The sequence below is a fragment of the Mirounga leonina genome, unplaced genomic scaffold (genome assembly GCF_011800145.1).
Source record: "Mirounga leonina isolate KUSES-001 unplaced genomic scaffold, KU_Mleo_1.0 Mir_166, whole genome shotgun sequence".
Taxonomy (NCBI): domain Eukaryota; kingdom Metazoa; phylum Chordata; class Mammalia; order Carnivora; family Phocidae; genus Mirounga; species Mirounga leonina.
In genome coordinates this window covers 37,510,023-37,531,281 of record NW_023270418.1, presented here as the reverse complement: position 1 = coordinate 37,531,281, position 21,259 = coordinate 37,510,023, and the positions used below count along the sequence as shown (strand labels likewise).

Genomic DNA, 21,259 nt, shown 5'->3' with positions numbered 1-21,259 from the left:
TGTGGTGGCCTGCTTTATTTCTGTATCAGCCCACTGAAGAGGGGGCCGTAGAGAAGTTTGGGGGCCCCAGGGGTGCAGACTGGATCCTGATCCTCAGTCAGGATGTGGTGTGTGTGGCCTGCTTTCCTGCCTCCTCTCTACTCTGATCTTCACAGCAAGGGAGGGACATGAGCCACCCCCTTTCAGGCAGGAGAGGTGTGATTTCACATTTTGAAATTACTGGAATGAAAACACAATTCTAGCCCATGCTGAAACCAACATTTTGAGGACCATCTCAGTCCAGTCTGGTCAGGAGAGTGGAACCACAGTGGATTAGACGGATGGTCACTGTGGGGGAACTCCTGAGCTCTGCTAAGGGTGACTGCAAGGCCCAGGGAGGTAGTGTGGCCCCTTGGGGTGAAGGCGAGCCCCCAGGAGAACAGATTTGGAGGCCCCCTCCTTGGAACAAGGGGCTAGCTCAACTCCCTGGAGAGCAGAGAAGGTAGCTGGTTTGGCCCGGCCAAGGCACAGGCTATCGGGAGCGCAGAGGGTGGTGACTCTCCTCATGCAGGCGAGTGGCCTGGGGCTGCAGAGGGAATCTGGATGCTGGCGTGGGCACTGGGGTCATACTGAGAGGGCTGTGTGCAGGTTATGGGCAGGGTGGGGCTTAGAGGTTGTCGTGGGTCCTCACCCCAAACTGCAGGAGGGCCCCTTTGGTGGCCGTGTCCCTCTCATGGCTTTCTACTGAGATAGCCATGAGGGAGAGGTATGCAGAGGGGTTCTGCCTGGGGCCATTCGTGGAAGAGCCATGGGAACTGACCGTTGTCACGAGGACACTGTGTTCCGCCAGCGAGTTCTGTACTTGGGAGAAGAACGAGGAGCCGGGCCCAGCAGTGCTCTGTGGAGGGCCGTCAGGATGCGAGGCTTCTCACACACATGGAGGGGGTTTCTGGCACACTCCGTGCTTGGGTCTGTGCTTGGGTCTGACTTGTGAGGGGGCCGTGTGAATGCACACGGAGCCAGCAAGCACACTTTGTTGACAGAAACAAGCATCTGGGCTGTGGAACAAGCAGAGCTTTTTGTTTTCGAGGCCTCTCACTGAGGCCAAGGTGTAGGTTCCTACACTCGGACCCCTGGCGTCTCCCTCCTTCCCCGGGTCAGCTGAGGCAGGGGGTGCTCTGAGGTCACTCTTGAGCCTGGAGGTGACCTGGTCCCATAGTCTGCAGCCCTTATAGCTGGCTGCTGCTGGGAAGGCTGGTGGCTTGAAACTTGCCAGAGAAAGCAGTGGAGTCACTGTGAACTCCGCAGCCCTAACCCCAGACCATGTGAAGCTCCGCAGGAACCCCCGCAGCCAGACTCCAGCACGCATCCTGGAAGTGACAGTGCTTCCTGCAGCAGCCAGGCTTGGGGAAGCCTGCCAAACCTCCACGGGCTCCCCCTGGCAGGCCCCAAGGCTGGGGCGATCAGTGAAAGGCTTCCCCACAGGTCACTCTTGAGCAGGTGAGGAGCCCCTAGGAGCAGGTGGGGCTGCACGAGGAAGGCACCTGGGGGAGGCGTGTAGGCAGAGTGTGGGCCCCGTATCCTCGGGGCTGACATTTCTTTCCCAATTGCACTGAGCTGTTGGCACAAATAGACAAGTCTCCCTGCTGGTGCCCTTCGGGGGCGCAGGTTCCCTCTGCTATCCTCTCACTCAAGATGTAGCCCCTTTGGGTGCCCTGGCTTCCGGCAGGGTGGCCTATTGACTCCCCTCTGGGCTGGGACCCAGGTTAGTCTGCAGTTCTCTGCAGTACCTTGTGAGTCCCCCAAACCGCGTTCTGGGTATTGGCAATCACCGTCTCTCACAGCTGCCTTAGGGCTGAGAGATGCCTGATTGTTCTTGCCTTAGTGATGGCCCTTACTCTCTTATAGGCTCAGCCTTGAAATGTGTGCCTGCTGGAAGTCTCCCAGCATCACAGAGGGCTGGCAGAGGGACCCAGTGTCCTGGGGTCAGGCTGCTTCAGGGAAGGAGCCCCCAGGTGCTTCCGTGGCTGTCTCCACGGAGCTCAGTCTGACTGAGCTGTTAGTGTTCCCTTTTCCGACACTGCTGAGTTTTCCTTTAAGATGTGCTCTGAGTAGCAGGGACCAGTCTCCAGGAGGTGAGAGGAGGCTGGGTGGTATTTCAGGCTTGGTTGTCAAAGGAGGCTTCCTGAAGGCGATGGAATCCAGGCTGGTTCTTAAAGGACGACTGGGTGGGGAGGAGATGGAGATCATTGCTGTTTGCCCTGGGCTGCGTGCCCCGTGCCTACATACGCTCTCCCACGCAGATGGGATGTGTCCCAACCAGGAAGTGACAGAGCTGGGCTCCCCAGGTGCAGGGAGCAGATGAGTGAGTGGGGGGTGGTGGGGAGGGAGCCAGGCCTCCCCTCTTTTTATGTTGTTTGGTCATTAAATTATATGTCATATGTCAGTTTGTTGGTGAAAAGGAGGGAGGGTTTCTTAGAACTTCTCCAGGCGAGGTGACCAGCTGGCTGGCTGACATTGGATTGTCATCCTAGGAAATCTTAGGCGGGGGTCTTTCTTCTAGACCACCCTTTGGGGTCAGCCAGTGCTCATCCAGGGAGTACAAGTCTCCCGACCCCTCACCAGTGATGACCACTGCTGTCCTTACCTTCCCATTTCCCCTGAGTCCCATTTGGCCCACCTGTGTCCCACACGGGGCAGCAATGTCACTGGAAGACCCAGCGCAGTAAGATGACCAGTCTTTCTGGTTGTTACCTCTGTAGTCTGCTAATGGTTGACTCGAAGGAATATTGTACCCTTGTCAGGTGAGGTAAGAACTTCTACTTAGGTGGTGCAGGGTGGTCGTTTTTAAAATAGCATTTTGTATTCTGCCGGTGATGTGTCTTGAACCCACCTTGTCACAATCTCTAGTGAGGGGCTCGGTCGTGCTGTGATTAGGTTGAAGACATGGGCCCCTCTGGCCTTTTTTTTTTTTTAAGATTTTATTTGTTTTAGAGAGAGAGTAAGAGCGAGCATGGGCGTTGGGGGGAGCAGCAGAGGGAGAGGGACAGGCAGACTGCGCTGAGTGCAGAGCCCGACACGAGGCTCGATCCCACAACCCTGCCATCACAACCTCCTGAGTTCCCGACCCGAGCCGAAACCAACAGTCAGACGCTCAACTGACTGAGCCACCCAAGCGCCCCGCCCCTGTCTTCTTGTGTGTGATTTCTGTGGGTGGGGGGTGATTTGTCCTAAAACTGAAGTGAAAGGGGAATCGTTTAGAGCCCACTTATCTGCTTTTGTTAATAAACTTATTTAAAAGACTGACTGTGGAGGGCACTGGGGGGCTCAGTCCGTGGGCGTCTGCCTTCGGCTCAGGTCATGATCCCGGGGTCCTGGGACCGAGCCCCACATCGGGCTCCCTGCTTGGTGGGAAGCCTGCTTCTCCCTCTCCCACTCCCCCTGCTTGTGTTCCTGCTCTCACTATCTCTGTCTCTGTGTCAAATAAATAAATAGAATCTTAAAAAAAAAAAAAGAAAAAAAAGATTGACTTGCTGGTGTAAGTTGGGGCTGGCTCCCGGGCCCTGGCAGGGCGGTCTTGGGAGGGCAGAACTCTTGCTGCCAGGGATTCTGGTTTCTGTTTTTGAAGGGAAGCCAAACCTTTGGATTCTGATGTGCACCACCCAGTCTAGAAACATCACTTGCACTCAGCACAGCTGTGCCACGTGTCTGGTGGGCGGTTGCCTCTCTGTGGCAGGCTAGCCCGCGCTTTCTGTTGTCTGACTCCTGCTGATGACTTCTCTGCTCTCCCCGCCTCACCCACCTTTTCTGTAGGTGACAAGGCTCTTGATGGCTATAGTAAAAAAAAATACGTCTGCAAGTTGCTCTTCATCTTTCTCCTGGGTCATGACATTGACTTTGGGCACATGGAGGCCGTGAACCTGCTGAGCTCCAACAGATACACAGAGAAGCAGATCGTGAGTGTCGCCGAGGGGGGTCGAGGGCTCAGGGCGGGGCTGGCATGGAAGACAACTGAGGTGGCCCCAGGGCCTCCCTCTCCTCCGGGAAGCAGTCCTGCCGATGGAAGGGGCTCTTTTCCTGTGCAAGGTTCTTCGGATAAGGTGGCCATTTCTTTTCTTGCTCTTTCTTTACAACTTCCCCGCAGCTGGGAATTTGCTGTGGGTCTAGCCAGATGCTGCATGAAGCCCGGGTTGGATGTGATGGGTGTCTTGGACACGCCTGTTTCCTTCCCTGCAGCCCTGGGCTAATGCACTGGCCCAGACCCCTTGCCTTGGTGGCCTCTGGTACCACTTTCTGTTTCTGACAAGGACACCACAGCTTCATGGCTTAAGAGCTGGAGCTGCAGATGGCTGTGCCCTGGCCTTGCTGTCAGCTTCTGGCGCCTTCTAGACGGTGCTAGTACCTGGGCACCTGGAGCCCTCTCAGGCTTTGTAACTTGAGCCCTGTAGCCTCTTGGGAGTAATGTTACTTCTGTTTTCTGCAGTGTTGTGAAGTAACAGTTTTCTCTGTCCAAAAACTTAACTTATAGCAAGTAAAAAAAAACAACAAAAAACCCTAGATCCCCCAGGAATTTTGTAAAGTATTGGTATTTACCCAGTAAGAATTTGGGTGTCTGCCATGGACCAAGCAGTGCACTGGGAGGCCCCTGGGGACATAGTGACCAGAAGCAGACGTGGGCCCTGCTCTTTTCTAGTGAGGAGATGGCATCGTCCACCCCACAGAGAGAGAATTATAGCTGCGGCCGGTGCCCAGGGAAGGAGGTGTATGGCGCCCTCTGGGACCCAGTGGAGACTGTGGCCAGTAGGGAAGGTCCCCTGGGGAGGGCATCCTGAGTGGGCACAGAATGAGGAGGAGTTAACTGGGGGATGAGGGCAGACTGAGCAGGTAGCACCTCGCCAGGGGCACGTGCAGGGAGTGCAGAGCTGAAGGGACAGCAGTGTCTGGAATGGACGTGAGCGCGTGGGTGTGTGGCAGGGCCTTTCTCCCAAGACCAACAGGAAGCTACACAGGAGTTCACCTGCATGGTCAGGGATCAGATGAGTCTCAGGAAGGCCACTGTGTCCCCCTGCCTGGGGAGGGTGCAGATGGGGGGTGTCGCAGGGCTGCAGTTTAGCCAGTGGTGAGGGGAAGCTGAGGGCACAGAGGCAGATGGAGAGAGGGGTAAAGCTGCAGTCCGCAGGGTTTCTGGAACTCACCGCACTTTCTTGGGGCCTTCCAGTCAGGGTTCACCCTGTTCGGGACAGCAGTGAGTCCAGCATGCTCACACATGGTAGCACAGATAGGTGGGTGGGACGGGTGGCAGGGGTGGGGACCAGGGGGACGTCTGGCTAAGTGCCTCTCAGGTGTGTCCCACAGGGCTGTGTCGTGGTGGAGCCGGAATCAGACACTTGGCTTCTTTCACCGAACTGGTGTTTTCATCAGAGTGGCCTCACTTGTCCTGCAGGACACAGGCAGACCGGAGGCCTCGGGAGGCTTCTCAAAGGCTGGACGTGTGTGCGTTGCTGTCCCATGTTGGCTGCAGTGGTTGTGAGCTGTCTGTCCTCTTGTCTCTCTGGAACCCAGGGCTACCTCTTCATCTCTGTGCTGGTGAACTCCAACAGCGAGCTGATCCGACTCATCAACAACGCCATCAAGAACGACCTGGCCAGTCGGAACCCCACCTTCATGGGTCTTGCCCTGCATTGCATTGCAAATGTGGGCAGCCGCGAGATGGCCGAGGCCTTCGCCGGGGAGATTCCAAAAATCCTCGTAGCTGGGTAGGTCTCTCGTGTGAAGTTTGCGTAGAGAATTTATCGGATGAGTTCATCTGCCCGTCTTAGGTGGTGGGAGACCGGTATGTCTAGGTGCCTGGGGACGTCCACTCATACCGTTGCTCCCCCAGGAACACCGGGGTTTAAAGTAGATGAAGGAAGAACCCTGCCAACCACAACCAACCAAGAAGGGCTGTGGAAGAAGGGACACAGTCGTCCTGTGGTGTGGCATAGGGCTCCTTCTTGCCCTTTCTCAGGAGCATTACTGAGGAAAAGGTCAAGCACCCAAATCCTGAGGATTCTTAGAAACCCACCTCCAGCGGCCCCTTGAATTTGGAGAGAGGCGACACAGGGCTGAGCAGGCAGCTCTGAGGAGTTTGAAACCATGCTGGGCCGTCCAGTGCCATGGGGTGTGGCAGAGGCAGGGCCCTGCTTTGTGTTCTGGGACTCTGCTAAGTTGAGAAACTAACCCAAGGCCCACACCTTGGTGACATGTCTGGCTCAACAAGGGCGCTAGTCCCGGGCACTTTGTCAGGACCTGGGGGACCAGCTCCTCCAGGACGACCGGCAGTGAGCAGACCGAGGCCACAGTGCTCTGGGAGTGGATGCCAGGGATGCTGCTCCACATGCTGCAGTGCATGGGGCGCCCCCCCCCCCCCAGGGGTCGGCTGTGCCTCGGGGGCGAGCCCTGGCCTAGACGAGTGATGAGAAGGGCTGTGGTCCCACAAGCTCCAGAGGAGTGTCCGGGGCGTGTGCTGCCAGGGGGCAAACAGGCCAGGCTGGAGGCGAGGCCCCAGAGGACTGTGAGTGGGGAAGGCTCACAGACAGCGCGCCAGGAGCAGGTCGTGCACTGGAAGGGGCTGCAGAGCTGAGGAACCAAGTGGGGGGCCGAGATGATGCCATTCCGTGTGTGCCGATGGGGGCTGCAGGGCACGGCGGGCACCCTGAGAACAAAGCCACCAAGGTGGAAGAGGCTTCGGGTCCATCCGGAAGATGGCTCGGGAGGGTGTGGGCTCAGGGCCTGATGGCGCTCTCTTTTCCTCCTCCGTTAGGGCTGCTGCAGGTCTGGCAAGGCCTTCCCTGGTCCTCTTTGCTCCCTCTGGCCGCTGCCTGGCCCCTTCCCCGTTCCTGGCACACACCAGTGAACACGTCTGTGTACTGCCTGCCCTGGGCCCGAGACAGAGCGGGAACAGAGTGGGCAGCGCCCTCCCTGGCCTCCTCAGGGATGCTGGATGTTGGTCTCCCCTCTCCTTGAATGTTCTTCCCGGGTGGGCGTCGGAGGCCCGTGGGAACAGCGGGGTGGGAAGGCTCCCCCGGGCTAGTTGGGATGCGCCGTCGCAAGCATGGAAACACATGGGCTAGTTGAAGCCCTCGCGGTTGTGCCAGGAGGCCTGCGGGGTGTGCTGCCAGAGAGGGGCACGCTATCTGTGGCTCCCCAGGGGTATTAGCATCCAACAGAATTTTTTACTAAGGTAATTTCTCTTTGGAGCGGCTTGGGGATTTCTCGTGCTGGGTGGACTCCTTTAGGCATACGAGAGCTACCAGGGAGGTAGATGGGAAAGCTAGTCCCCAAACTCCTCTCTTCCCCTCTGTGTGGAACAAGAGCCCCTGCTGTTCTGACCCGGCTTTAAGAACGCCGACTTGTTCCTTTTCAGACGACCTGCACCGGCCTGCTCCTTGGTGGGCCTGTTGTTTCTTGGTTGCTCCGCAGAGTTTAGCTGGGGCTGGGGGAGGAGGGATAAACAGAGCATTGGGAACATTGTCTGCCCTCAAGCCTGAACAGGAAACTCTCCAAATGCCCCTCTCCTGGGGTGCCTGCAATTGTTCTGACCTAGCTTCTCAGTGTTCGCTGCGTTCCTGGGGCGCTGGGCTCCACAGTGTAGGAGCCCTGCTTTTCCTAATCAGCCACGCTTTGGGGGCGGGAGGGAATCACCAGGGCAGTTTTGTGGTACTGCAAGGCTCTGACACTGTCTGTTTTGACTGTGGTTATTAAGTGAATTGTAAGAAAAAAAAATCACTGTAATCCAAACAGAGAGGAACATTGGTTGACTATGCTCCATCTTGCATAGCCAAGGTCATATTCAGCAGTTGGGAAAAACACCAGAACTGACACTTCTGGAGGTGAGAGGCTTACCAGCAGGACTCTGTGCTGTCGATCGTCTTTGAGGTGGAGTCCGAAGCAAGTCTTTAGGGCAGCCAGCCATCAGTGTCCAGACATGGTCCACACCAAGACCTCTCACAGGAGGTGGGCATGCCACCTGGTCTCCAGGTTACTCTGGGGTATTCTCTGTGAGGCCCGGGGCCATGCTCAGCTTGTTGGGGCCACGTGGGGCGCCGGCTGAGTTCTTGCGTGACCACCAATGTCTGTCTTTCAGAGACACCATGGACAGTGTGAAGCAGAGCGCCGCCCTGTGTTTGCTGCGTTTGTACAGAACGTCTCCTGATCTTGTCCCCATGGGTGACTGGACGTCCCGAGTGGTGCACCTTCTCAACGACCAGCATTTGGTAAATGCCTTTGGATTAGCGTCCCCCCTCGCCACACCAAGTAACCATTTTCTGAAATCGCCATTGTGAAAGCAGCTCAGTGTGGCTTCTTATGAGGCTGTGGGGAGACTTCCACAGCTCAGCCCATTGAGCGTGTGAGCACTTGGGGGCCTCTGTGGCTGGGGGAGGAGCTCCCCCCTTCCTGGGGACGGGACAACGCAGACGTGGCCTCTGGCCCACTGCAGAACTCGTCATTGGAAGGGCCTTCTGCATGCTGCGCAGATAAATAAGACAGAGACCAGTGTCTTCTGGAAATACCCTGTCCAGGGAGGGCACGCCACATGGTATGCTTGTCTGCCTGGGGTGTTGAGGAGGGCATCCTGTGACCCTGACCTAAGCTCCAGCGTGGCCACTGCATAGGCCAGGCCTGACTGTCCTCCCTGTGTCCTAGAAAAGGACAGGAGGTGTAAGGCGACTTGGTGGTTGTGGTTAGACCTGGGACACAGGTGCTGTCCACATTGGAAGGGGCATGCAGGGACGTGACACCAAGAGGTGGGGTCAAGTAGGAGCGGATGCTGGGCACGGTGGCTTTGGGTTGCGTGAATTCTATTGTATAAATGAGAGAATTGAAATTCAACACAGATTTTTCCTGCTCAGTAGATCTAGGTATGAGTATGTCAGCTGGTTGCTGTGTTTTTTCCTAGAGAGGAATCTACCTTAAAAATTAAATTAAAAATAGGGGTGCCTTCAGCCGGTGGAGCGTCCAACTCTTGATTCTGGCTCAGGTTATGATCTCAGGGTTGTGGGGTTGAGCCCTGCAGCGGGCTTCATGCTCAGTGGGGAGCCTGCTTGAGATTCTCTCCCTCTGTCCCTCATTCCTTCTCCCTCTCCAAAAAAACAATGAATTAAAAATAAATGATCGTGGCATGCAGATTCAGAGGAGAGAGCTGGTGGCTGTGTTGGCACGCTTGCTGTGCCGTGGCAGCCCCTGGTCTGTTCCCACGTTGTCGTGGCCCACGCTTCCTGGGATGTTTGTGTCCAAGTAGGGCAGCCCTTCCTCAGAGTGGAGCCCGGTCTGTGCAGCCGTGTTGTAGGGAGAGGGGGACGCATCTGGGCGGCGGTGTTGGGAGTGCACGCCGCGTTTTCGGGTCCCGCTCAGTGCAACCCAGACTCCGCCGGTGGAATCAGGAAGCCGTGCAGGAGGGTGTGAGGCTTGAGGCCACGAGTTGCCCACCAGGCAGACCCAGGGAGGCAGGAGGGCTCTTTTCAGTTTTACGCCTATGGAAACCGGGGCTCAGAGGGACTCAGTGGCTTCTCGCAGACCCAGACTTGGGCCAGGAGGTGCTGAAGGCTCAGAGCGGGGGCAGCCGAGGGGGCCCGAGCTGCATGGCTGACAGGTGTTCACAGTCAGCACTTCTCAGAGTGGTAGCGCGAGGGCGCCTCTCCTCTGACACCGAGGGGTTCTGTGGGCCGGGGTGCGGTTCGCTTTTACAGTTGGATGCGCACGACTGTGCCTTGCCAGCCGCACTGCCTGGCACCTGCTTGGCTGCAGAGGCCGCCGCAGCAGCTCGGAGGGGAGAAGGAGGAGGGGCTGGCCCAGGTGGACCGCAGGAACGCCAGGCCCGTCACCCTGTCTTTTTCCATCTCTCCTCTTCTCGGTGCGTGTTCTCTGTTCTCTGGGCGGCTGTCCTTTATACGGCCTGAGATTTGGCTTTCTTTGTCTCAGGGTTAGGAATGCCCAGGAGGAGTGTCAGCTGGCCATGAAGAGCAAGCAAGCCCCTGTTTGCACTGTGTTCTGAGAGCAGGGGAAGAGCCTGGGGGTCTGCGTGGGGCAGGGCAGTAAGCTGTGGCCAGAGGGACAGCACCGGGGCCATTTGGGCTCTCCTGTGGTTTTCTCACACTGCCCTTCTACGAAGACTCCTGCAGGGACGCAGAGGATGGGAGAAGCTGTGCTCAGGAGCCAGCGAGAGTCCCAGCCAACTGTCGTCAGAATATGGAGGCTTGTTCTATCCTCCCGGTGGGCCAGGACGAGCCCCAAACGCTTAGGAGCCGTGCTGAATGACTCTACCCAGGTGGAATTTGCATGTTTATAAATGCCGAGTGTGTTAGAGCTCTCTTGGGAGGGAAACACGTTGGTACTTGTTTTGTTCACCGAGAAGCGGACATCGAGGCCAGTTAGATCCGTTTGTTGAAGGCAGCTTTCAGGTTGTCATTAGAAAGCTGAAGGAGCCGCCTAGTTGTGGCTGGGAGCTCACTCTCATCGCACCTTTGCAGCTGCAGAAACGGTCCCCCCTCTCCCATCTGCTCAGGAGCGAAGTGGAAGAGGACCAGAGGGGTTAAACAATGGTCCAAGTCGCTTCCTGAGTTTTGTTTGCATCTTCATTGTCAATAAATATCGTTCCTTTGTTTTATCTCTTCCATATTTATGAGAGAACTTTACTTAAGCAGTATCTTCCTTCAAGAGACAGGAATTGGTGGGAGTGACTCCTAGTTGTCCTGGGACAACAGCAAAGATGTCCCCATGCTGCGTGGGGGATCCCTGTGCACTGAGGCGCTGCATGGGGGCTGCTCTGCAGGGAAGGGGTGTCACCAGGGCCTGGGGTGCTTTAGGGACCAGCGTGGCAGAGATAGAGCTTGGACCTTTTTTTAAGAAGGGAAAGAATGGGCTCTTTCAGTTGCTGTTTTCCACGGTCCCGTTTTTGGATTGTAAAGATTCAAGTGAGTCCAAAGGTAATGTCTCCCTCCCCGGTCCATACAGAATGTTTTTCTTTTTTTTTTTAAAGATTTTATTTTTAAGTAATGTCTATACCCAGCATGGGGCACAAACTCACAACTCTGAGATCAAGAGTTGCGTGCTTTACTGGCTAAGCCAGCTGGGTGCCCCTACACGGAGTGATTTAAATTAGGTGCTGCAGGGACTGCAGCTGACCCCAGGGCCAGACAGGGGGCCAGACCCAGAGGAAGGCAGTAGGGCAGGTAGGGACTCGGCCAGAGCTGCTGCTGCCCAGTGCAGGCCTCCATGGAGGCATGATCTGGGGTGCCAGCATTGGTTCTCAGAGAGAAGGTTCTCAGAGAGAAGTTCCAAAGAGAAGCGACAGATGTGTGCTGTCTCAACTTTTAAAGACACTATGGGCCAGTCACAGTAGTTGTGAATATGGCCCAGGGGCTCCAGGTTGTTGCTCTCGGTTGAGAATTTTATCTGGAAAATGAGTTTACGGTGAGAAGTCAGCATCAGGCATGTTGGCTGTAGTCACAGCGTGTATTGTGTGTTTGCTTCAGGGTGTGGTGACCGCCGCCACCAGCCTCATCACCACCTTGGCACAGAAGAACCCTGAGGAGTTCAAGACCTCCGTCTCTCTGGCTGTCTCCAGATTAAGCAGGGTAAGTCTGTTGTTGGGGAACGGGTCTCAGGGTGCGTTTCGTCTTAGTTATTTTATTTAATTAATATATTAGCTATTAGAATGCAAGATATTTGGCTCAGTTTGTAAATTCAGGAGTGAGAACTTGTCTTGGTTAGGAGTTCGTTGGGTTTTCTTTCAACGTTTTTGCCCGTTGAGAGACGTCCTGTCTGTGTGGGAAAGTGCCCAGAGTAAAGCAGCCCAGCCCAGGTCGTGTCGCCTAAGAGCTGCTCAGCTACCGCAGCAGGTCGGGCACGGGGGTGCCGGCGGGGCCCCCCACCGCAGGGAGCCCTGTTCTCATTTGGGTGGCCTCACTCTTCACTTTCCTTTGCTGCTTGAGCACGTGTCCTAGCGGACGGCTAGCTCTGGCTGCGTCCTGCATCGTGCACGGGCACCCTGCAGGCGGCGTGTGTTCTTCTGTGTTTGACTGGTAGTGCTCCACGTTGCGGAGGTGGCGGATTTGTTTTGTGTGCCTTTCCTTCGTGTTTGACGCTGTGTAGAGCTTATACGAATACACTACAGCATACTTCCCCCTAGTCTTGTCCAACGCTGAGGCGGTGAACAGCTCGGCTGTCTGTTGGCTTGGGCGTGGGCGTGCGTGTGCACGCGCATGGCTGGGGGGCCTGTCCCTGGAGGCAGCGTCACTGGGTCGTGGGGTGGCAGCGGTTCACCTTGAGGGGACAGTGCAGAGCCGCTTCCAGGCAGCTGAGCCGACTGACCTTCCCTCCAGCACGTGCAGTCCCTGCTGCTCTGCATCTTGGCCTTTTATTTTTTATTGTTTTTAAAGATTTTATTTATTTACTTGACAGAGAGAGACACAGCGAGAGAGGGAACACAAGCAGGGGAAGTTGGAGGGGGAGAAGCAGGCTTCCCGCGGAGCAGGGAGCCCGATGTGGGGCTCCCGGGACCCTGGGATCATGACCTGAGCCGAAGGCAGATGCTTAACAACAGCCACCCAGGCGCCCCGCATCCTCGCCTTTTAGATGTTAACAATTCTGGGGGCATGGTAGTGTCTCATTGTGATTTAAATCTGCATTTTCTTGATTATCATCCAGGTTGAGCAGCTTTGCATGTTTGTGGCTTTTTTGAATGTCTTTTGTGAAGTGCCTGTTAAGCCTTTTGCTTGTTTTTCTATGGTTACCTTTTTGTTGTTTTGTAGAAGAAATTTCTTTATTTTAGATATGAGCATTTTGTTGGTTATGGTAGGTTGAACCAAACTGCCCACACTTAACCATTATTGGTCTTCAAAAATGGCGTCTTTGTATGCTTCAGTCTGCTCTGTTTAAAAAAATTTTGTCTTCCTTTGTAACTTGCCGTTTCACTCTCTTTGTGAAGTCTTCTGTGATCACAAATTCCCCCTTTTAGTGCCCTAAACCTTTCCTTTATGGCTAGAGCTTTTTGTGCTCTGTGTGTGGAGTCTTTCCCTGTTCTGTGGTTTCACATTTAGGCTGACAAGCCGCCCTGGGACTGGTTTCTGTGTATACCAGTTGTCCCAGTGTCATTGCTAAAAAGCCTCCCTGCCCACCCCTCCCTCCCCAACCAACAGTGCCACCTTGGCCATAAACCACTGAGCTGCGTCTGTGCCCCCCTTCCTCGCTGTCGCTGTTCATCTTGCACCCTGGTATACTGTCTTAGTTACTAGAACTTGAAGTCCAGTGGAGCATGCCCTCGATCTTGTTCCCCCACCCCCAAAATCCTGTTGGGACTGTAGGTTAGTTTTGAGAGAATTAAAATCTTGACAGTATTGAGTCTTTGAATCCATGACCATGGTATCCCTCTCCATTTATTTGGAGAGTTACTTTAATTTTTCTCACTCATGTTTTGTAACTTTTTGAGTAGAGGTTCCTTTATTTGTTGTTAGATTTATTTTTATACAGTTTATTTTTAAAATGCTATTCTCAATTATATCTTTTTAAAAAAAGATTTTATTTATTTATTAGAGAGAGAGCAAGCATGGGGGGCGGTTGAGGGAGACAGAGAAGCAGGCTCCCCACGGAGCAGGGAGCCTGATGCAGGACTCCATCCCAGGACCCTGAGATCATGACCTGAGCCAAAGGCAGATACTTAACCGACTGAGCCACCAGGCGTCCCATCAGTGATGTCTTAAAATATAACCGCTATGTATTGGTTTGTGCAAGTGAATTTTGTACATTGATATTGGAGTTGGCAACTCTGACAAACTGACTTACTGATACTATTTTTTTTAAAGATTTTATTTATTTGTCGGAGAGAGCACATAAGCAGGGGGAGCGGCAGAGGGAGAAGCAGGCTCCCCGCAGAGCAGAGAACCCGATGCGGGACTTGACCTCAGGACCCTGGGATCATGACCTGAGCTGAAAGCAGACGCTTCACCGACTGAGCCCCCCAGGCGCCCCTCACTTACTAATCTTAGTAATTTATGTGTAGATTGTGTTAGATCTTCTTTGTACTCCATTATGTCTGTGGACAATGAGTTTTCTTTCCCAGCCCATATTTGTCTGTGTTTCCTGCTTTCTGGCTCCCACTCGGACCTCCACTCAGTGTGGACTATGAGAGAGGGTTTTCTTCTTCGTCCCAGAGGGGAGTCTTCAGTGTCTCACCATGACGAGTAGAGTTTGCTGGTTTTGTTGCCATTGGTTTGCTTTGTCACATGAAGGAAATTCCTTTCTGTATCTTGGCCAACATTTTTATCATGAATTAACTGGTGAAGCTATTTGAAGGTAGGGTTTCTTTGTGGAACAGTTTCTTATTTTGGGTTCAACTTATTTAATAAGTTATGGGTCTTTATATTTTCTGTCCTTTCATCAGTTTTGGTTAAGTTGCATTTTCCTGACGTTTGCTAATTTGTCTGAATGTTCACATGTCTCTGTGTGCGGGGGGTGTGGGGGTGCGGGGGTGCGGGCTGTAGGGCTGCCCCCATTCTCGGTCTTGCTGTGGGGTGTTTGTGCCTTTTCACTTTCCTGATGAGCCTGTCGAGCGTGATAACTTCTGACTTGGTGGCTCTCTCTGTTGTGTTTTTTCTCCCTGGCTGCTTTCTGTTCCTATCCTTGTTTTATTTCCTTTACTTTCTTGGGTTAATTTGCTAGTCCCTTTGTAAATCTTTGGGGTGAATTCTTCATTGCTTTTGTTTTTGTATTTGTTTCAGATGTGTGCATTTTTTTAGTTGTGAGTTTCTGAGTGGGGCTTTAGCTGCATGCAACAGCCTGCGTTGGGGCATTCTGCCCTGCGAAGCAGAGTGCTCCCTGGCTTCCTCCTCCATGTGCCTGTAGGCTCTGTTTGCTCTGCTCATCCTGCCTGTGCCTTCCCCAGCGCAGAGCTCACCTTCCTGCAGGAGGGGCCATGTCCTGGGTCTGGGCTGTTGTCTTGCAGCCGAGGGCGGGGGTCAGGGTGAAACCTTCCCAAACATGCTTACATATGACCTGAAGTGTCATACCTGTAAGCTTTGTAGGGTGGTGCTCCTCTGACTTCCCTGACAAGGGGTGAGGAAGGCACTGGGCTGTGTGTTAGTGGAAATGAAATGTCTTAGGGGGCAGTCACGTATTCGGAAGGTGGAGGGAGGGTCTGCCCTGCCGAGGACCCTGACGGCCAAGGAGATGGAACCATGAATGAAGGAAGCTTGCTCTCTGGCCTCGGCGAGCTCATGGCAGGGGTTGGCATTGGAGGGCTGTGGGGATACGGGGCTGGGTTCTTCTAGAACACCAGCTTCTCCCTTCTGAGGGGACCAGAGTTCTCACCCTTTTGTGTTTTATTTGCGTCCTGGTCCACTAAGGAAAGATTGGGTTCCCAGTGCAGGTGCTGTTGAATTCCGTAGCGGTTTCAGGTCAGTGGTATCGGCTGGTTTGTGCCTGCCGGATGGGGTGGCCATTGCAGAGCAAGAGCATTTGGGGCCGCTCCCGACAGTGACAGTGGGCGGCTGCTTGCCCGTGAGCGTGGCGTCGCTGTGCTCCTTTACCTCTAGACTAGAGAGAAGCCTGTTAAATATCCTTAGCTCATCGAACAGAACCGTTTCTCAGTGTGTGATCCGATGACCACACTGAGGACCTCTCTTAGGGACACCTGCCCGCATCTGTGTTGTCTTACAGATTGTGACGTCTGCGTCCACAGACCTTCAGGATTATACCTACTATTTTGTCCCGGCTCCCTGGCTGTCTGTAAAACTTCTGAGGCTGCTACAGTGCTACCCACCCCCAGGTACAGCTGCGCAGCGGAGACCTCTCTGAGCGGGTTACTTCAGTGTCTTAGGGTTGTGTTGTTTGTTTGTTATCTTTGTAAGTCCTTTCCTGGAGCTGGTTCTTGTTCTGTGGATCCTTTATGATGCTGCCACACATCTTGGCTTTCCCAGAGCTGCTGGTACAGAACTCACAGTTTTGTTACAAGTTGGGATTATCTCTGCTTTTATATAGTATCAGATCTGTGCAGGTTTTTGAAACGATCTTTTTCAGGAAAACTTGGAACATTTATAAACTTTGTATCTTAAGTTGTTAATAATTTGTGTAACAGTGTACACATTGGGGATATTTTTCTGTTTATGTTTTATTGCAAAACGTTACATTTGACTAATATGGTAAGTATCTCCAGATAGAACTTGTCAGTTGAAGAATGTAGATGAAATTTTTTTTAAAGGTTTTATTTATTTATTAGAAAGAGAGAGAGTGAGAGATAGAGCACGAGCAGCTGGGAGAGGGAGAAGCAGGCTTCCTGAGGAGCAGGGAGCCCAACACGGGGCTCGATCCCAGGACCCTGGGATCATGACCTGAGCCGAAGGCAGATGCTTAACGACTGAGCCTCCCAGGTGCCCTGTAGATGAAGATTTTTATAGATAACTTCCAAATTGCCCTCTGCAAAGATTGCTTGTTGTTGTAGCCTTTACATTTTAATCTAACTGGATTTTGTACAAGGTATTTCTTTGTTCGGTTCAAGTAATTTTCTCCTACTAAATATCTTTCGTACCAAAATATGAACTGCACACCTGTGGCAGAGCCTTCCCTTGAGCTGGAGTGGCCCAGCCTCCCTGATGGCCTCGTTCCTTACTGTCTCACCTCTGCTGCCCCTGGCTGCCCGGCCCTGCCTGGCAGCCATCCCACTTCTTCGCTCTGAGGTCGCCTGTGGGTGTGAGTTTCCTCATCTGACCCTCCTTTCAGGCCATAGGCTCCAGTTTTCTTGTGGCCGGCCCCTCACCTCAGGCCTCTGTGCTCAAGCCCTGGGTGGCTGCTCCTCGGGGGCCCTGCTGGTGCCCCTCCCGAACTCGTCAGCAGGGTTCTGCTCCTCTCTCCAATGGCCGGGTTTGCAACGCCCCGGAGGTGCTGGAGGTTTTGGTGGACAAGTTGTTTATGATATTCTGATATTTTTACTGCTTTCTTATTCCTTTTTTGTCTATTATTTCTTTTTTCTGGTTTGATTAGAACTTTAAAAACTTCCTTCTCTTTTTATTGGTTTTGGTAACATTTTCTGTATTTGTTGGGAATGAAGGTGGAGAAAAAGATCTTTTGCCCCGTCTTTCAAACTTTTATATTATGTTTTTTGTCTGTGTCTCTGAGATTTTATTTTCTCTTGATTTGTGTAATCTGTAATGCAGCGAAAGTGTTGTACATCTTACTTGCATTAAAATGTATGGGTAGTTACCCTAGCTATTAAAACTTCTCATTTTAAGTAGCTCCACGGTTAGACCAGGAACCCTGGTTGTGAGGCTGTACGGCTGGGAGGGGCAGCTGGGTGTGGGGAGCCCGGCCTGACAGTGGTGTGTCTTGCCCAGAAGACCCTGCAGTGCGAGGTCGCCTGACCGAGTGCCTGGAGACCATTCTGAACAAAGCCCAGGAACCACCAAAGTCAAAAAAAGTGCAGCATTCCAACGCCAAGAACGCCGTGCTCTTTGAGGCAATCAGCCTGATCATTCACCACGATAGGTGGGTCAGCAGTGGGTGGTGCTCTCCTTCCCTTGACCTTTCCCCCTTAGGGAAGACGCGCCCCTCTGAAACCTGTGCGTGTGCCCTTTCTTGTGATGTGAGGCCTGCTGGGTGTCGTTGAGTGCTTACCCGGTTCCCGATGCTGACACGGTGCCTCTGCCCTCCTCAGATGGGTGTGGGCTCCCTGTGTGGTCCCTTTTCTTGGCTCCCCTCCAGCACTTTGTGCTCTCTCTGGCCTCAGAACTTGTTCGCTGCGGTCCTACCTTTCCCTGAAGGCCTCTCCTGTTCCTCCTGGGCACCCCGATCCTGCCTGGCTTCTCCCATAACCTTACAGGAAGGACGAGGGTGGGTGCCTGTTAGCTTTCCTGTGACACAAAGCCACACTCAGTGTTGGTCTGAAGCCTTTATGGGGAGTTGAGCACAGGGAGATGGTGGACAGCCAAATGGTTTGCTTCCTTGCCTTTTCTCCTCAGCTTCTGTAGTCTGACTTCCTGCCTGTGGCCTTGCAGCTGGTGCCTTGCTTTAGAGTTCCCATTAGCACGATGGTGTGGCTCCCGGGCAGGGCTGTGGGCGATGCCACCTGGGTCCCCATGACTGCAGACTGCTGCACGCCATGCAAGGTGGTGTGGGGCTCAGGAGGCGTGGCGGACCCTCTCCCAGCCGCCTTCCACCTCATTGTTTCTGCACAAACGTAGTTTCTTGGGACAGAAAGTCCTACTGGGAGTCCTACGTTAGCAGGGTTGGAACTGTTAAAAACAAAAGTTTTGATGTTAGAGGAAGCCCTGTGGTCTTTATAGAAGATATTTAAAGAGCAGCAGCATCATGAGGGCAAAGTCAAGAGTAAGTAGCAGAGTAGCCAGAACTCTCTGGGAAGCGGTGCTTTGGGACTCACTGACCTTGTGCCTCTGAGTCCGTGCGCATGGCTCTCAGGAGTCTTCTCCTGGGTGAGGCCGCTGTTCAGCCATTCACCAAGGCTTGCTGCCTCTGGCTGAGATGACCTCTCTGGCCTCTTGGCGAGAGTCCTGAGTGTTCCCTCTATGAGCTTGGCACAGAGGCTCAGGAGGCGCTCCATTCGGGGTGGTGCCTCTGTTGTTACCAGCTCTTTGGAGTTGGTGGAATTCTGCATATGAGGTGGCAACGAGCAGAGCAAATGCAAAACTGGCCTCAGGGTTTAGGTTCAAGACTTTTGTTGTGGGGGCCCCCAAGGTCTCCCTTCAGTAGTGTGCTGGCCACCTGCCATGCTGACCTGTGAGGCGCGTGCTGAGGAGCCCCCACCTACCCTGCCTCTCCTGTCCGTGCAGTGAGCCAAACCTCCTCGTCCGCGCCTGTAACCAGCTGGGCCAGTTCCTGCAGCACCGGGAGACCAACCTGCGCTATCTGGCCCTGGAGAGCATGTGCACACTGGCCAGCTCCGAGTTCTCCCATGAGGCGGTCAAGACGCACATCGAGACAGTCATCAACGCTCTGAAGGCAAGTGCTCTGTCCTCTGGGGCTTGCACCCCCGGGCGACTGTTTTCTCTCTGCCTCTGAGGTCAGCTTAGAGCACACAGTATTGAGCATCCTGTTTTGCAAGAGCCGAGTCACGGTAGATGTTTGAATCAATGCAAACAGTTTTTTTGGTAGAAAGATACAATATTTTGTCCTTGTCTCTGAGAAAACCAGCCCTTTGCAAAAGAAAATACACCTTTCTTAAAGAAAGTTTCAGAGTTGCAAGAGCCAAGTTGAGGTTACTTGCTCCCGTTACCTGCCTTTGTGAGTCTCCAGAACAGGCTGGTCGCCCACAGTGGGACACCACGGCATCCCCCGTGTTACTGGTTGCTAGATGAAGTGCTCTAGAGAACGGAAGGCGGGTGGGGACGCTACAGAGCCCTTTGGTCTGCCCAGGCTTACAGTTAAGAACAGGTCTGACTCTGTCCCTTTGTGTTTTAGCATTTTTGGTGTGTGTTTTGAATAAGAGGCCACACAAGGGCTGGCAGCTTAGTTTTTTGGTGTTCTGGATTCTCCTGGTCTTGGTTTTGGTGTTTGTTATCAGTTACTGCCAGAAGTCAGAAAGACTTGCCCTTGCCTTTGTCCGTTGTGTGGTGGTTCAGCTGTGCCTCCCAGGCTGTCCTGTGTCGAGGAGCAGCTGGGGTCTTATTGCATTGCAGAAGCTGACGGAGCAGGTCTGGGGTGGGGCCTGAGAGCAGCACTGTGATAAGCTCCCAGGTGAGGTGGAAGGTGCCAGTCTGTGACCACACAGTAGAGAGGCCTCTGACCTACCCCCAGGGACTCACCTTGATTCCGGGTGGTCCAGAGCTGCTGGCCCAAGTGTAGGAGTGAGGGGCTCTGCATGAGCAGAGTGTGTCAGGGGTCCCTGGATCAAGATGGGGAGTGGGGAGAGCTCTCAGTGAGCATTGGGACGGAGTAGGGGGCCTGAGCCGCAGGGGCCCGGCCACCCTGCCCACGGTCTGCTTGAATGGCTTTTCAAGCTGTTCCTCGTGCCCCCAGACGGAGCGGGACGTGAGCGTGCGGCAGCGGGCCGTGGACCTCCTCTATGCCATGTGTGACCGCAGCAATGCCCAGCAGATTGTGGCTGAGATGCTGAGCTACCTGGAGACGGCCGACTACTCCATCCGAGAAGAGATTGTAAGTCTGACGGCTGCTGTGCCGCCAGCAGTCTTCCTTTCCTTCGTGTGTGTGGTTCTTTCCAGTGCTTTCCTGGGAATCTGCTCAGTTCTGGGTGGGAGATTCCTTCACCTTAGCTTCCCATCAGTGGAGCCTTTCAGTCTTTCGGGAATGACTTTAAACAGCCTGTGTGAATAGGGACCCTCACGGTGAGATACTTCTGCAACTCAGGTGAGCACGAGTTCAGATTCCTGTGGGCAAAAGTCTGCAAGTTTGAACCTTGGAATTACTGCTTATGTGCCGGGCACGCACTCCTTCCTCTCTGATAACGTTGAGCGTGGCCACCGTTTCCCATCTGGCAGCCCTCACGTTAGGTCATCAGCAAAGTGGGTGCACACACCAAACACCTGGTCAGAGTCCTGCACATACTGACCTGGGGAAAGGCTGATCGTGATGCAGAATTGGGGTGCACCAGGTTCCAGGTAGCCCGAGGCCAGCACATAGGGGGGCCCGAGTGTGTGTTGTGATTCACAGAGGGCTCAGTGTGAGTCTGTGTGGAGAGGTCAGTTGCCAAGGTCAGCGACCCTGCAGCCTCTCCCTCCTATGAAAAAGTGTTTCTTATTTGTTGTTCTGGGGAGCAAAGTATGGCTGAGGCCTCCTGGGGAGCTCTGGGGAGCAGGTGTCCAGCATCAGAGCTCACCACGAGTGACTCTCAGGATTGCTCCTAGGCTGCCGTTCGGTTTGGAAATGACAGGCTTGGAGCTTCTGGGTATAGGTGGCTCTGCATACAGTTGGACACTCAGATTTATAGGGGATCATTTATTGAATGGCTGTGGCCCCCGTGGCTGGGCTAGGGCAGGTCCTGGCTCTTCAGTGCTAAGTGGCATGTCTTAATTACCGTGTGGTCATGCTTTAGTGAGGAGCAGGGCTCCCCTGAAGAAGAAGGTCAAGGAAGGCTTCTGGAGCTGAACTGATGCCCAGCCAGGAAAGAGGGCTCAGGTGCATCCAGGGAGCCAGGAGGGACAGGGAGGAAGATCCAAGAACAGACGTTCAGGGGAGCGTGGGGAGGAAGATCCGAGAACGGACGTGCAAGGGAGCGTGGGGAGGAAGATCCAAGAACAGACGTGCAGGGGAGCGTGGGGAGGAAGATCCGAGAACAGAC

The 21,259-nt window shown here is 53.9% G+C and overlaps 1 protein-coding gene across 2 annotated transcripts in view; it reads left to right on the top strand.

Moving 5' to 3' along the window:
• The window catches only part of AP2A2 (adaptor related protein complex 2 subunit alpha 2), an 88,033-nt gene that overhangs the window by 49,959 nt on the left and 16,815 nt on the right, over window positions 1–21,259 (top strand). The window contains exons 3-10 of one of the 2 annotated variants that reach the window (XM_035013602.1): window positions 3,793–3,935; window positions 5,542–5,735; window positions 8,105–8,234; window positions 11,493–11,594; window positions 15,673–15,781; window positions 17,346–17,493; window positions 18,795–18,963; window positions 19,981–20,118. In XM_035013602.1, the coding sequence (XP_034869493.1) occupies window positions 3,793–3,935; window positions 5,542–5,735; window positions 8,105–8,234; window positions 11,493–11,594; window positions 15,673–15,781; window positions 17,346–17,493; window positions 18,795–18,963; window positions 19,981–20,118 (1,133 nt within the window). Of the gene's footprint in view, window positions 1–3,792; window positions 3,936–5,541; window positions 5,736–8,104; window positions 8,235–11,492; window positions 11,595–15,672; window positions 15,782–17,342; window positions 17,494–18,794; window positions 18,964–19,980; window positions 20,119–21,259 lie in introns of both variants that reach the window. The other variant, XM_035013601.1, reaches the window with a different exon arrangement.